A 16,819-nucleotide genomic window follows, 5' to 3' on the forward strand; every position below is an offset into this window, starting at 1 on the left:
AAAGGGGAAAAAATTCATAGGAAGGAGTTGTAGACCAAGCTGGATGAGCAAGCATCTTAGAGAGGTGATTAAGAAGAAGCAGAAAGCATACAGGGAGTGGAAGATGGGAGGGATCAGCAAGGAAAGCTACCTAATTGAGGTCAGAACATGTAGGGATAAAGTGAGACAGGCTAAAAGTCGAGTAGAGTTGGACCTTGCAAAGGGAATTAAAACCAATAGTAAAAGGTTCTATAGCCATATAAATAAGAAGAAAACTAAGAAAGAAGAAGTGGGGCCGCTTAACACTGAGGATGGAGTGGAGGTTAAAGATAATCTAGGCATGGCCCAATATCTAAACAAATACTTTGCCTCAGCCTTTAATAAGGCTAAAGAGGATCTTAGGGATAATGGTAGCATGACAAATGGGAATGAGGATATGGAGGTAGATATTACCATATCTGAGGTAGAAGCGAAACTGAAACAGCTTAATGGGACTAAATCGGGGGGCCCAGATAATCTTCATCCAAGAATATTAAAGGAATTGGCACCTGAAATTGCAAGCCCATTAGCAAGAATTTTTAATGAATCTGTAAACTCAGGAGTAGTACCGAATGATTGGAGAATTGCTAATATAGTTCCTATTTTTAAGAAAGGAGGAAAAAAAAGTGATCCGGGAAACTACAGGCCAGTTAGTTTGACATCTGTAGTATGCAAGGTCCTGGAAAAAATTTTGAAGGAGGAATTAGTTAAGGACATTGAAGTCAATGGTAAATGGGACAAAATACAACATGGTTTTACAAAAGGTAGATCGTGCCAAACCAACCTAATCTCCTTTTTTTGAAAAGGTAACGGATTTTTTAGATAAAGGAAATGCAGTGGATCTAATTTACCTAGATTTCAGTAAGGCATTTGATACCGTGCCACATGGGGAATTATTAGTTAAATTGGAGAAGATGGGGATCAATATGAACATCAAAAGGTGGATAAGGAATTGGTTAAAGGGGAGACTGCAACGGGTCCTACTGAAAGGCGAACTGTCAGGTTGGAGGGAGGTTACCAGTTCCTCAGGGATCGGTTTTGGGACCGATCTTATTTAATCTTTTTATTACTGACCTTGGCACAAAAAGTGGGAGTGTGCTAATAAAGTTTGCAGATGATACAAAGCTGGGAGATATTGCCAATTCGGAGAAGGATCGGGATATTATACAGGAGGATCTGGATGACCTTGTAAACTGGAGTAATAGTAATAGGATGAAATTTAATAGTGAGAAGTGTAAGGTTATGCATTTAGGGATTAATAACAAGAATTTTAGTTATAAGCTGGGGACGCATCAATTAGAAGTAACGGAAGAGGAGAAGGACCGGAGTATTGGTTGATCATTGGATGACTATGAGCTGCCAATGTGATATGGCTGTGAAAAAAGCTAATGCGGTTTTGGGATGCATCAGGAGAGGCATTTCCAGTAGGGATAAGGAGGTTTTAGTACCGTTATACAAGGCACTGGTGAGACCTCTCCTAGAATGCTGTGTGCAGTTCTGGTCTCCCATGTTTAAAAAGGATGAATTCAAACTGGAACAGGAAGAGAGAAGGGCTACTAGGATGATCTGAGGAATGGAAAACTTGTCTTATGAAAGGAGACTTAAGGAGCTTGGCTTGTTTAGCCTAACTAAAAGAAGGTTGAGGGGAGATATGATTGCTCTCTATAAATATATCAGAGGGATAAATACAGGAGAGGGAGAGGAATTATTTAAACTCAGCACCAATGTGGACACAAGAACAAATGGGTATAAACTGGCCACCAGGAAGTTTATACTTGAAATTAGACAAAGGTTTTTAACCATCAGAGGAGTGAAGTTTTGGAATAGCTTTCCAAAGGAAGCAGTGGGGGCAAAAGATCTATCTGGCTTTAAGATTAAACTCAATAAGTTTATGGAGGAGATGGTATGATGGGATAATGGGATTTTGGTAAGTAAATATTTAAAATAAAATCTTTAAATATTCAGGGTAAATAGGCCAAATCCCCTGAGATGGGATATTAGATGGATGGGATCTGAGTTACCCAGGAAAGAATTTTCTGTAGTATCTGGCTGGTGAATCTTGCCCATATGCTCAGGGTTTAGCTGATTGCCATATTTGGGGTCGGGAAGGAATTTTCCTCCAGGGCAGATTGGAGAGGCCCTGGAGGTTTTTTGCCTTCCTCTGTAGCATGGGGCATGGTTGACTTGAGGGAGGCTTCTCTGCTCCTTGAAGTCTTTAAACCATGATTTAAGGACTTCAATAGCTCAAACATGGGTGAGGTTTTTCATAGGAGTGGGTGGGTGAGATTCTATGGCGTGCGCTGTGCAGGAGGTCAGACTAGATGATCAGAATGGTCCCTTCTGACCTTAGTATCTATGAATCTATTTGAATAGCTAAATTATAGTGTTATAAAATGATGGGTGTGGGGGGTTAGGTGATGGTTGGCTCACTGTCCCCAAACATGCACAGGCCATAAGCATAGGTATAAGTTTTTTGCTGGATCTTGGGCCTAATATACATATAGTATGTTAAGAGAAGAATTTTACAAGCTTCTGAAAATGAAACTGTTTTGTGGAGGGAACTGAATTCATAAACAGGAAAATGGGACCTTCTCAATCATGAATAACAATGCTATATGTTGTTTGTTACATTATTATAATCTGAAAATATTGGAAATATACTACAGAGGGGTTTTTGTGGACCCCATCAATGGCACCTGTACTGTGATCTTGAAAACTGACATGCTAGGACACTGATTCATGCACACTAGACTAACCTCATTATCATAGAACAAAATGGTGAACACGGCGCTCTCATTTCAGAGAACTCTCTAAAAAGATAACTGTTACAACCCCAAAAACCTAGAATATAATTATAATTTTTTTAAAGGAGTTGTAGGGAAAAAGTTATGAATTGATCAATATACCCACAAACGACTAGTTTATCCTTTTTTTTAATCTTGTTCAGTGGTTGTCAGATTTGCTCTGTGGAAAATCTTGTTTGAAAATGTAACTGTGCTCTTGACTTCAGGCATTCTGTCACAGTTAAGGAAACTTTTCTATAGACTTTTTTTCCTAAAAGCAATACAAATGTCACTTTCTAGACTATATTCTCTATATTTGTACTCTTCCTCCTCCCCCCACCCCCGCCCATACTTGTTGTTTTGAGAAATTCTTCATGAGCAGTTCTCTGAATAATGTTCTGCATTTTCTAGCTTGTCTAGTGTTTAACATTTTGAGAACTAAATTATTCACAGTAGTAGTTTTTGTGCATGTTTGTGTGCCTTTTCTAATTCAGTTTAGACTAGCATAGAGCATCTGCTTCATATATTAGTTGCATTAAGTTAGTGTTCATTCAAACAACTTACATTACTAGTTACTATTTTCTTACATGCTGCAAAGTTTGAAAAGTGGCAGTGGTACCTATGTATTAAGGTTAGGAACATGTTTTACATTTCTAATGTTAGAAATTGAATTATTTAGCTGATTAAGGATCTATTAATGCTTTGTTTTTTGCTGTAGAAAATCAAATATTTTCTGATGCTCAGTTTGGGTTTTCTACCATTTGTGGAAGTGTTTTCTGGAGTAAAATAATGTATATGGACTTTTCCCACTTAGTCACGCACCTTAAATTTAACTTATAGTTGAATTTCTCTTAGTTTTTTTGGTTAATTAGTGTAAAATGTACTGTTGTTCAGGAGATGTGATGATCAGATTTCTCTGGACACCAGTGCTCCTACAGATCAACATCACTGCTAACTTTTTTAAATGAATATTTTAAATTGCCTTTTTAGGTAATCATCACTGCCTTAGTCAAATGAAAATAAGTAAGGTTGTATTAATAGCAGGATAACTCCAACAAAGAAATTATATAGTTACTTAAAAGGTACTGATTCATCCTCATCTGGAATACTCTGAACAATACTGCTTACTATACCATAGAAGTTCACCGTAACCTTGGAAAGGGGTGACACTGGGCAACTAATATAATGCACGGTTCCAGCAATCTTGGCTGTGATGTGAAGAAGGGGAAGCAAACTTAATTGGGTTTTGTTTCCTTAGAAGAGGCTTCAAGGTAACTCATACATTTAAAATGATACCCTTTTTTCCCCCTCGTGTGAAGAGTTTAAATGCTCTGGGATATCTTTCTAAAATAGAAGCAAAGAACAAATTGTGCAGAAATATTACATGTGAATATCAGTAAATATATGCTAGAAACAAAGTATCTGTCCAAGGGAGACCAAGATTCGTTTCTGGAGTGGGAAAAGATTGGGAAGATGATGATGAAAATAATTTGAGAACTATATCTGGTGCATCCGATGAAGTGAGCTGTAGCTCACGAAAGCTTATGCTCAAATAAATGTGTTAGTCTATAAGGTGCCACAAGTCCTCCTCCTTTTTCTTTTTGTAAATTAAGAGACTGCCAAAACCTCACTTCTGACACAAAGAAGGTTCTCACTGTTTGTGAGCTGATCTCTGGTTATTTGGGGGGAGGGGGTGTGAGAGAGAGAGAGAGAGAGAGGGACAGACATACAGACACACGCACGCTTTTGATATGATTCATGCAGTAAATGAGATGTAAAATCAGTTACACAAGCATTGAAAACCCAGGACTGGTTGGTGTCTAAACAATGTGAATGTACACTGGTATATTTGATTTGTGGAATACTGAAAGTTTTCGAAATCTTGTGCAAACATGACTTTTCCAAAATAAACACACACAGTTAATAAAGAAGCATATTTCTCTGTCAGAAATGGAATAAGGTGTTAAATGGAGTAGCAAAAGAGATCTTGATATATTAATGGTTTATGGCTTGCTGCCTCCCCCTCACACACTTTAAGTACCGCTTGTTAAGTTGGGAATTGCAGCTATGGTGATCTGACAAAAAAGCAACGCTTCTAGCCTGATCTTCGTGCAGATTTTTGCAGGAGAAAATGTTGATTCTTCATGCCACTGCTCAGCAAGTACATTCACCAAGAAGGGTCAGAGCTATCATTTAATTATTGGGAGAGTACATTATGATCTGTGCTCAGTATTCATTTATCAGTGAACTAGGAACGGATAGGTGATGAAGTGAACAGGCACTTTCCCATGAAGCAACTGGATGAAATGTTTTTTTTCATAAGATGGGCAATTAGAGCTAAATGTCACAAATAATTATAGCACTTTACAGTCTGTGCTACTTGTATAGGCTAAAATGGTATTTATACAATTTTTTTCTTATGGATTAATGCTAATGTGTGTGCTTGTCTTTGTCTTTATTTTAATTTCCTGGCTTCAGCTAAAGAGATTACTAGCCTTTCTTAGTTCTGTTTGTTTGTGACGAGCCATTTTTCGAGTCTAGCTCCTGGTGTTCTCATTTTGGGATAGCTGAAGGTTAGGATTTTTTACTTTTGAGTATTCAGTGTTTAAAAAGACACCAGTTTATAGGTCAGACAACTGTATTGAAATGTGTTACCTGCTAATTTTACAAGTATTACCAAAGATTACTATAAATTTAAAGAGCTTAGAGGAGGAAGGAAATTTTTTTTTTCAATTGATATGTGCATTTCAGAACTTTTCATAGAGTCAGTTTCATTGTTCTGTCAGTCATTTCCTCTGTTTGTATTCTTTCACACAGCAACAGGTAGGAGAGAAACGCTTTTTAAACAGTAGGGAAATATGGCTGTGAAAATCACAGAAATTGCCAGAGGGGCTAAGGGACAATTATAGTAACAAAAACTATCTTTAATTCACTTTTTAAAAATGAGTAGATTGACTCTAATATACCTAACATCCATGCACCAATCTCAAAATATCAGTCTATGTATTTTATCTGCTCTGAAACCTAAAAGAATACAGACTCACACTGTGTCAATTTTTTTTCTGGAAGAAACCACAAATGTGTCCTATGCTCATTTGGATACTTCACTTTTTAGGGTGAGGAAATAACCAAGGAGGAGATTGACATGCTGAGTGATGCTTGCACCAAACTGAAGGAAAAGAAGAAATTGTTAACAAAAGAAAAGGAGGAGCTTGAGGAGCTAAAGGATGATGTTCAGGAATATAGTGAGGTAAAGAATGGGGTGGAGAAGGACTGTTTTTGATTGCTCTGTCCATACATATTCTTAGAAAAACTAACCTTAAATGATTACAATTTGTTTTGTGTGCTGAGATAACCCAAATTGGAAATTGTTGGAGAGGCCTAATTGCTCAGTTATTGTGTAGTACACTGATGCAGGACTGTCAGATCCTCAGTTTATGTAAGTTGTTGAAGTTCAGCTGAAGTCAATGGAACTATGACAGTTTACATCAGCTGAGGATCTGGCCTCTGGTCTTTACTCCATGCTCACTGGGCGAACTGTGCTGCAAAGGCAGTATGATATGGGAGGGGAATGGAGTGCCTCTTAGAATCAATAGAGAACAATTTCTTAAATCTGTAAAGTGGTGTTGGTGCTGGCTGAAAGAAGTCCTGGTCCAGTTGTACGACACTGGAAGGATATGGGGTTGAAATCCTAGGATGGATGAAAGTTTTTAATTGGGAGGAGGGGAACGGTTGAGGATTCTTAGGACTATGAAAGGGACATGTAGAACTAGCCACAATGTTAATTTAATGTCTAAAATTAACCTTCATATTTAGTCTCTAAATTTCAGTGTTCCCAGGTGTCTGACAACAGCAATAATTGCTTTCTCTCCTTTTTGATTTGCATATGACTCCTGCTTTTCTGTTAGACATTACTGTATTTGTTGTTGCAAATTTATCTTCTCATTAATGCTTTTTTGCTTGAACATCTCCTCTAGGATTTGCAAGAGATAAAGGAGCTATCTAAAACAGGACAAGAGGATGTGGTGGAAGAGTCTAAGGCAAGCAAGAGGTTGACCAAAAGGGTGAACCGAATGATTGGACAGATTGACAAAATTATTAATGAATTAGAGACTGACCAAAAGGTGGTGGATGGACAGTTGGACAGTGGTGCTAGTCCACCTATTGGGTAAGTGAATGATGGCAACACACTTCCTTTTCAAAAAACTCATTCACCGCCATCAATCTGTGTGGTAGGCTGAAACATGATTTCTTGCCTTAGGTTGGTTTGGAAAAAAATTAATAGCAAGGAAGTTAGTTTGTTTCAAACAGTTTAATTCTGAAAAGTGACTGCAAAAATAGCATTGTGGGCTTCAATCTCCATATCTCGGTGATCTCCATCTCAAATCTGGTTAATATACAAATAAAAAGATGGGTTTCTCCCCAAACTCCGAGTCCTGCAAATTCAGTCTGAGTTTTGAGAGTCAGGATGGGTTCTTTGGTACCTTGCCTTCTTGTGCTTGACACTGGTAGTAAAGATTCTGCAGGCCAAATCATGCCCTTGTTACATTTGTGCAGAATACACCAACATTTTATCTTCGCATGCTTTCTGACTTCCAAACAAATTCCATAAAGGTTTTATTATACAGGTATGCTACAAAATTCAAACCTCAGACACTCATGCAGTTCTGATTTCAGTGGGAATCTCTCTTCCTGCCCCTCTCCCACCTTCAAAACTAAGGAACACCACAGCTCTCTCAGATTAATGTTGCAGCCAGGCTGCAAAATCAAGATTGGGGCCTCATTCTGCTGCTTGGTGTAGAAATATAAAAGAGAGTCTGTACCCCAAACAGTTTATAGTCTAAATAGGGATGAGTATTCCCTTTTTTATTAAGTCTTCACTCAATTCCTAGCTTAATGTAAATTATTTCAAGTGCTATCGTAAGATTAAGACAAACATGATTAAAGGTAGTTGTAGGGGAAAAACAGCTGATGACCAGTCTTAGCTAACAAAGTATGGCCTATATATTTTTATCTGGGCTTGCCTCAAGTTTGTGGCCTCAAGTTACTTTTGCCGTTTGAGTCTGGTCACTGCAATGACCTCCATAGCCTCAGGATTGTCATGGCATCAGCAAAAGTCCAGGAATTTTTAATGATGGTCCAGGGAAACATCCTCCCCTTTCTGAAAAATCAGTCTGTGGCCAAAAACCTGAGGTTAGGCAGATATGGAGTTAAAACCGTACTAATAAAAACCACTTACCTTAAAGGATTGTTGATTTCATCATCTTCTGCATCTCTGTGTGACCTTCCCTGGGTTGGAAGGTGTAAACTAGGGCTGTCAATTAATCGCAGTTAACTTGTGCGATTAACTCAAAAAAAAAATTAATCATGATTAATCACAGTTTTAATCGCTCTGTTAAACAATAGAATGCCAATTTAAATTAAATATTTTGGGATATTTTTCTACATTTTCAAATATATTGATTTCAGTTACAACACAGAATACTAACTGTACACTGCTCACATTATTTTTGATTAAAAATATTTGCACTGTAAAAATGAGAAACAAAAGATAGTACTTTTTCAATTCACCTCATAAAAGTACTGTAGTGCAATCTCTTATTGTGAAAGTATTATTTGCAAATGTAGATTTTGTTTGTTACATAACTGCATTCAAAAACAAAACACTGCAAAACTTCAGAGCCTACAAGTGCACTCAGTCTTACTTCTTGTTCAGCCAATCACTAAGACAAACAAGTTCGTTTACTGAAGCAGGGTTGTGCTCTGAATGAATAAGACAAAGGTCTTTAGGTGCTGAGGAGCATACACACTTTACCAAACATATTTCAGTTGTCAGTGGCTTCTTGTATTTGTGCAAATCAGCATGTGCAAACAGTAAGACTCTGAATGTCTGGAGGATAAAGACCTATCTAAAGAACTCTAATAACTGATAAATAATTCACTTTCTCTTTTTTGTTTTCAGTTCTTGATCAGGTTATAAACTTTTTGTTCAATATAAAATACAATTACATGTTCTTTACTATCCTTTTCTCTTCCTTCTTTACTTCTTTGTAGTAACTGTTTGCTGTATACAGGTTGTGTTTCCCCTTTAGGGAGAATCTCATCAGTATCAGCGAGCTTATTAGTGTGATGAAACAAATCCAGAAGTTTCCAGAGAACAAACTGAATAGGATTGCTGAGGCATTAGATGAAAACCAGGACGGCAAGATTGATATAGATGATGTTGCCAAGGTGAGTCTGCAGAGCAGTTTAATGAAATAAAATCGGTATTACACACTTAAAGAACTGTTGAATTAGGCTACATTTTACAATTTTCACTTAATTTCATATTGTTTTCTTTGCCCAGATCTTTATTTTGATCCTGCTGTGATTTAGAATATCTGAATGATAGATCAGTCTTTTGTTTGTGTTTTTAATTCATACTACCCACTGCTAAATTAATGGAGACTTTTTACCACTGGTTTGGGGGATGTATTCATGATTTTCCCCCATATCCAGCATTCACTTCTTCATCCTTAAACCAAAAGGTTCTCTTTCCTAGTAAAAACCACATCTGTAGCTCTAACCCTCCCCTCCATAGATGAGCATATCATCTGGAATGCCTTTTGGTGGTACTCCCCATCTCTCCTACTATCCAGCCAACTTGACAGCTTGTTTTTTAATTAAAGCCTTATGCTAGATATTTATAAATGAACTGAGTTTATGCACAATGCTTTGGCATATGAAAATACAGTTTAAAATAGTATTTGAGGAGGCAATTGGGAAGGGGGCAGTAAGGAAGGAAGTATTTGTTCCCTTCTCTTAAGAAAAGTGCTGTGAGATTTTTAATGACTACAAACCGTTAAGACTGGTATAAGCCAAAATTCTTCCCTACTATATCAGAATACTAAACCATACGAACATGTGAGAGAGAGATGCTTCATTGTGCTCTGCATTTCTTAAGTCTAGGGCACAATGAGAGTCGTCCTGAGAAGGGGGCTGTTTGTCTCTGAAGCTCCTCTGCTGTTGAGCGACAGAATCTCTTCAGTTTTGAAACTTTAATCCTGTGGAGTTTAGGAGTACTTTAGCAACAGAATTTCACAAAAAGAAAAGGAGTACTTGTGGCACCTGAGAGACTAACAAATTTATTTGAGCATAAGCTTTCATGAGCTACAGCTCACTTCATCAGATGCATTCAGTGGAAAATACAGTGGGGAGATTTATATACACCCTACTGTATTCTACATCACCCGCTTTTTTTTTCCACTGAATGCATCCGATGAAGTGAGCTGTAGCTCACAAAAGCTTATTCTCAAATAAATTTGTTAGTCTCTAAGGTGCCACAAGTTCTCCTTTTCTTTTTGCGGATACAGTGTAACACGGCTGCTACTCTGAAACAGAATTTCAGGGACCCCATTAATCTGAACCCTCCCAAGTTTCTTTTAGATGCACATCATGCCCGCTTCCCAGTTAGTGCACTTTGAATATTCTGGGTTGCGCTATAAATACTGTCCATTTCCTCTCCTTCTAGCTGTCGTGTTCCATTTTTTTTTCTCCCTTCCCACAGTTTTCCTGGCTCTCCCCTGCTGTTCTCCTTTGTTACTTCAGTGGTGTGGAAGCAGCTCTAGGGATGTACTGAAACCCATGTTAAACATTTAGATTGGTTCATTTGAAAGTCATTTTTCTGCTTTACACAAGTGATGACTTATAATAGCAGTGAATATAGTAAGAGCAGACTAGAAAATACAATATCTGACCTGCTGAATCAAATTTTTTCCTTTTTTCCTCTTTAATAAAAGTCCACTTCTTTTAGGCCTTCAGTTTTTTTAAAAAAAATTCCTTCATGGCGGCTCTGAGCTGTTATTGCAGTGAATGACATTTATCAAGTCAAATAAGACTAAAAGCTGAATCCTTTCCTGATGTAATTCCATTAACTTCAGAGACTTAGGTGGTTATACGAGAGATGAAGTTATCCTTAAATCTCTGTGGACTAAAATCACCATTGTGGAGTTTTATAGTATTTTATAGAGGGATAATTAACTTTCTTCCTTTGTCTTCAAAAAGATTGAAAACCCTTTTAATTTTTTTTTAATTAAATTTGGTTTTTTGCTCTGCATTTGGTTTTCCCGGGCTTTAGGATCGTATGTTTATTAACAGTGTTTATCTATGATAATACTAATTTTTTTTATATGTCAAATTTTTTTTTTAAAAAAGCTACTTCAGAAAAACTACAGATCCTGAAATGAGCTATTCTTCTGGGGGGTGTGTGTGTGTGTGTGTGTGTGGTTTTTTTTTTTTGGTTTTTTTTTTAATCAAGCTAGTGAGGGTTTTTTAAAATGCTGTTGTCATTATTTTCCTCATGCTTTCAGGTGATTAAAACTTTTAATTAGTAATTTATTTTAAAACCTAATATTCTTTTTAATTGGTAATGCTCTTTGATTTTACTCAAGAGGAAGATGTTAAGATGTTAAACACATCTGTGACATGTATGGTAGTATTTGAGACACCACCATTATTTGAGTCTGTTTGAGACAACTATATTTTAGCTGTTGGTAAATGTTGATTTTACAGTGGTGATCACTCCTGTAGGATTGCTTTTAAATTTTGGTAAAAGGAAGTCCACATAAAGCAGAGGTGTCACACTCATTTAGCAGACAAAAGCTGAATTTAACTTATGGTCTGTGGGCCAGGGTATAAATTTAGGAATATGTACTATCTTCAGTCCATGGCAGATTTTCCACTTCCTTTCATTTGGAGGTTTGCACTAAGATCAAGTGCAGAAAATGGCCTTTTTATACTAATGAATATCAGGTCTGCTTTACCACTGCATTATAGGTTCACACCAGTGTAATTCCACTGGTTTACAGCTAATAACACAATCGTAAATCAGGTTCTTAGTTATAAACATTTTGTATTATTTGCTTAGTACTTTATTATTGCATTGAGCATCATTCAGTGCGGAAAAAAGTCAGCTTTAGAGAAACCAGTATTTCTGCCCTTTGTTTCTCTTCCTGGCTGTTCTTCCTGTTCTTCTATTTATCTTTTTCTCCAGCAACTTTCAGTTTCCACCACCCTGTGTCCTTCAGTTCCAGCCACTAAAATGAATAGCAGTGTAATATTTCATGCTGATTTTAAATGTTGTCATTATTGGAATTTGAGCAAATACCTCAGTGAGACAATGGGCGATGGAAGAGTTCAAACCTGAATCATTTTTTTAGGCTGCCTGCAGCCTTAGGAAGACACCACTGCATGAAGTTTACACTCAGTTCATGTTTGGAAGGCTTTCTTCACAATCAGTAAGGCCTACTAATATTTTAAGAAATGAAAATTCAGAATCTGAAGTCATGTGGCCTGCCCACATAGTTATACCAAGCTGCCTAGATGCCTGACACCCCTGCTCAAAGGGTCAGATTCACTCTAGGTTTATTTAGTGTAGAGAATGCAATCTGTTGTAGCTTAAGCACCTTGAGGGACAATCTTTTGTGAATCTGGTTCTTAATATTTGCATGCATGTCCATAGCAAAAAGAACTTGACAAGGACAGTTCATTAGGAACTGAGCTTAGATCTCCAGCCACTTTACATGAGTCATCAAAAAGCCACTGGATTTTAATATTTTTTTAAAATATTGCAAAACTGGATTTTAGTATGCAATCACATGCAACCAGTGGAATAACTCTATTTTGCTTAGACCTATGAGAGATAGCTATTGCTCTACTAATTAGATTTAGGGTGTCAGAATACTTCACCTATGTAAAAATTAATGTTTTTGAGGATTTCCTTTTTTATGTTCATGTAGGTGGTAGAATTAATTGACAAAGAAGACATTGATATCTCTACAAGTCAGGTTGCTGAGATTATGGCACTGCTTCAGAAAGAAGAGAAACTGGAAGAAAAAGAGAAGGCAAAAGAAAAGGTTGAGAAAGAAGCTGTGGAAGTAAAGAATTAAACTTCAGAATCTGAAGTAAAGTCCAATTTAACCAATACAGCTTATCTTCCAGTGTACTAAAGTCTGTATATATATTAGTTGGGCTTCTGTGATGATGATGATGAAAAATATTAATACTTTGTCTGTTAAATGAGTTTGCTAGTGGCAAATCAAAGATATGTTTTGTGGAATATGGAATCAAATAATTTCTATTATCAAGCAAGTGATTTTACCATCATTCATGAAGATAAAAACAATTTAAGAGCATGTTCTTTGCTATGGAATCACGTATTTGCAGTCATCACTGTGGTGTAGTGAATCACTAAACTTGATAGTTTCCAAAACATTAGTATAAATAGTGTATCTATCTTGGAATAACATGTGTGAATGTCATTTATTTCCTTGTATCATGTAAACAGCTGATCAGCAACCGTTAAACAAGGTCCAACTTTGTTCTTCTGCTTCCTCCTTGAGCTTTTTGCATAATTAATATAAATTTTATAATTTATAATTAATATAAATTTTTCCTTTCATCAAAATATTTCATTTTCCCTTGACACCACTGAAGGGGCTGTGGCATCAATAAGTGTTTAGATTATTTAATTTTTCTGAGCTTCATATCCGCTAAACTGTTGCTTTGCTAATACAGAATGTGGCATACTCTGATCTCTTGTGTTAAATCAACTGTTTTATCTGTCACTTTTTTTATGAAGGGGAAATTCAGCAGAACTGAAACCTCCAATGAAGAATGATTTTTATGGGTGCCATAAGCCTATTGTGATTGAAAAGTGGGAGTGGTTACTTCTAAGGCAGTTCTCATAATTCCATATGAATTATTAAAGCATTGGGGAAACAGGAACATTTAACATACTTTCAGAATGTGTTCTGACACATAAATGGGAGAGTGCATATTTAAATACAGTAGCTAAAGTAATTAGAAGGGGAAAATGCCAATGGTGGTATTTTACATATATTTTTAAAAATTGCAGTTATAACAAAATGTTCGTTCTCATCTACCTGAATCCTGTATACAACATAACAGGCTTTTTTACCTCTTGATTTTTCATCTCAGGTATGAAATCACTAACCACGTGACAGTCAGAAAACATTATGTAAATCATCTGTTCATCTCATGGCCTTACTTACTGCGGTGTTACCAAATATCTGGTATAAACATTGTTTTGAGTACATGGTTTGCTTTCTGGTTAACTGGTTCTTTTATTCAGTTTCTTCTCTAATTAAGTAATAAATTAAATATTAGCAACTAATGGATCTGGATTTACTACTCCATTTCTTTTTTTTAAAAAACTGAAGATTTAAAGCACAAATATTGACAATTTTAGTATATTAATTTATTTTCTGAGCAGTCTAAATTTCCCCTTGTTTCTTAAATTTCAGATTTAATTAGCCAAGGAATACTAATATTCTGACTTTCACCAGCATTCTTTTCATTTTGTATCCAGTAGGTCATGATCTCAAATTTTTGTAATTATCAGATTTATACATGTTAAACCTGCTACTGTAGAATGCTGTACATGGAGGAGAATGGAGTCTGTACCTTTTTTCTATAGTAAAAATTACATACTGTCTCAAAAGTTTTGACTCCCAAACACATTTCAGTGTAATTCTTTGTTTTGTGTTAAATCTGAATTAGAGTGACAAAAATGTTTATAGAGACATGGGATCGATATGGCTACAACTACACAGTAAACTAAAATGTTTCGATAAACTCCAAATTAGTGGAAAAGAATATAGTTTGGGCATTCTCACTTGCATGATTGACCATTATATTTATTGAATTGCTTCTTGTACATTTTGCTGTGGCAATGTACAGTTTGTTAGCTAATCTTAGAATCGGGGTAAAAATGTTTTTAGTTCACAGCTGTAGAACATTTTTAAGTGTGTAAACTATGCAGTTTGTAAAGAAAGATGTTTTCAATGGGTAATTTGACTGATTCTCCTGAGAAGCACTGTAATTGCATCTTACTGAGTAAACTCTATTCTACCTGTGGACAGGTTGAAATTACAAAGTAATATGATCTTTGCGATTCTTTTACTGTATTTTTTTTTTAATGGATAGGCATATCTGCTTTCCTTTAAGTAAGGGTGAGGTATAGATTCCAGCATGAAGTCAGTTTCAAGATGTGTATTTATAACTTGACTATAACCTTCAAGGCTAAAACTTGCCCAGTATTCCATATCGTAGGTTGTACTTACCAAGGCATTGAGACACTTTGTCCCTGGTAAGTTTGGTTGTGCCTTTTGTTCATTTGAAATATTAGATAGAGTGAATGAGAAAGGCGCTCTAAAGTAGGTGATGGATTTTTTAAACAACATCCTTATTAAATTCATTCTGATACATTTATGGCTAAACATTTTTGCTCTTGGACTCACCTGAAAACTGATATATTGAGAGACTTGAATCAGTTAATTTAAAAGTACTGATTTCAATAACCAGTGTCAGCTTCCCCTGTCATCTAAAGAGATTTAAATAAATCGTGTCTAAATCAGCAATAGCTAAATGTGTTAATTTATTTTGAAAAATAGTGCAAATCCAAGATATGTGGCCTAGAATTCTTAATGGCGAACGTTATCTGCCATTTTATATAGTAAGTGGGCAAATCCATGACTAGCTAGACTTATTGCATGTTCTGCAGGTCTCAAAAATATTGGCACGCTTCAGTTAATCACCAAGGGCCCCAAATACAAAACCCTTCCTTGAGTAGCTTTATGGAAGTCTTTTAAACTACACAGGTTAATGGGGGTGGGGGTTTGGCAGGATTGGTCTTCAAAACAAGAGCTTTACTGCCTCTTATCTAGACCAAAAGAATAAATAAAATACTTCAGAAGGGATTGATGACTTTTAGATGTACAATAGCTGGTCATAGAACTTGCTCCTTTATGAACTATTTAATCAGGAGGTCTACATATTTTGTTTAAATTTATTGAAAGGTTGTATGATATTTGAATGAGCTTATGAGTTACACAAGCTGATCCTTCAAACTCATAGTTAGGCAAGCAGTAAGATCATTAAAAGAAAAGGAGTACTTGTGGCACCTTAGAGACTAACAAATTTATTAGAGCATAAATTTGTTAGTCTCTAAGGTGCCAGAAGTACTCCTTTTCTTTTTGCGAATACAGACTAACACGGCTGCTACTCTGAAACCTGTCAGTAAGATCATTGTTATATCTGTTTCAAGTTCAGGTAACTATCTGATTTGATAAACAATTTAGGGGGAAAATTACATATGAATCTTTATTACTTATGGCTTATCAAAAAATTCCAGTTTGACAACAGAGTTAGTGAAATAGAGCAAAGTAGTGTGTCGTTTATCTTCTGCCTATGACATAATTAGGTACTTTTGTAACTTAATTACATCATCAGTTTACATATTTCATCAATTAAACAGTTCTTTCCAGCTCATGTTTTTTTCAAATACCCACTTTCACTCAACTCTTCATCAGCAATCACATGCTATTGTTAAACCTGTCTGCCAGCTCGGTACCAGAAGATTAATTTTATGGAGCACTTGTCTTTAAAAGATACTAATATTAACTGTTTTTCTGTTTGAGTGCCACGTCCAACTTTTAGTGAAGGTAATTGGGGTTTTTCTTTTGCATTCAGTTGGAATTGGATCAGACCTGAAAAAGGCAGTTTTTCTTTTTTTTTTTTTTTGCCTCGTTTGTTTTGATGTGTAATTACACCCTACCAAAAAGCATTAAAGAAATTCAGAAAGCTCTATAAACTTGAACTAATATCTTAAAAGAATATTTGAAATAATTGGGGGGGGGGAAGAAAAGCAAGATCTTAAATGCGGACAAGATACATGAATAACTTTCAGTTACAACCCAGTAGTCTGAAAGCTTTTTGATTCCCAAGACCTATTTTTTGAGATTCCTCCCAAGTTTTTGAGATTCATTGTTTTTCTTGTAAGAATAGATGACCTCACTAATTGCTGAAGTGTGCAGGGAGCTGCATTCATGTAGGAGAAACAGAGAACATTAAACTTGGGTCTTGGCATATAAATGCTTTTCAAATATCTTGTTTAGAATGTATAGCTAGGGCCTCCGATTCTGCAAAGAGAAATGTGTGGGCAGATCTATGCCTCTGTA

The 16,819-nt window shown here is 36.1% G+C and overlaps 1 protein-coding gene across 2 annotated transcripts in view; it reads left to right on the forward strand.

Annotated features, from left to right (window-relative positions):
• The window catches only part of LETM1 (leucine zipper and EF-hand containing transmembrane protein 1), a 77,487-nt gene extending 62,267 nt beyond the window's left edge, over positions 1–15,220 (forward strand). Inside the window, exons 11-14 of one of the 2 annotated variants that reach the window (XM_038399517.2) lie at positions 5,917–6,051; positions 6,779–6,969; positions 8,894–9,032; positions 12,578–15,220. In XM_038399517.2, the coding sequence (XP_038255445.1) occupies positions 5,917–6,051; positions 6,779–6,969; positions 8,894–9,032; positions 12,578–12,727 (615 nt within the window). In that variant the 3' untranslated portion in view covers positions 12,728–15,220. Of the gene's footprint in view, positions 1–5,916; positions 6,052–6,778; positions 6,970–8,875; positions 9,033–12,577 lie in introns of both variants that reach the window. The other variant, XM_038399516.2, reaches the window with a different exon arrangement.
• The last annotated feature ends 1,599 nt before the right edge of the window (positions 15,221–16,819 follow it).

The sequence above is a fragment of the Dermochelys coriacea genome, chromosome 4, assembly GCF_009764565.3.
Source record: "Dermochelys coriacea isolate rDerCor1 chromosome 4, rDerCor1.pri.v4, whole genome shotgun sequence".
In the NCBI taxonomy this organism is placed as follows: Eukaryota; Metazoa; Chordata; order Testudines; family Dermochelyidae; genus Dermochelys; species Dermochelys coriacea.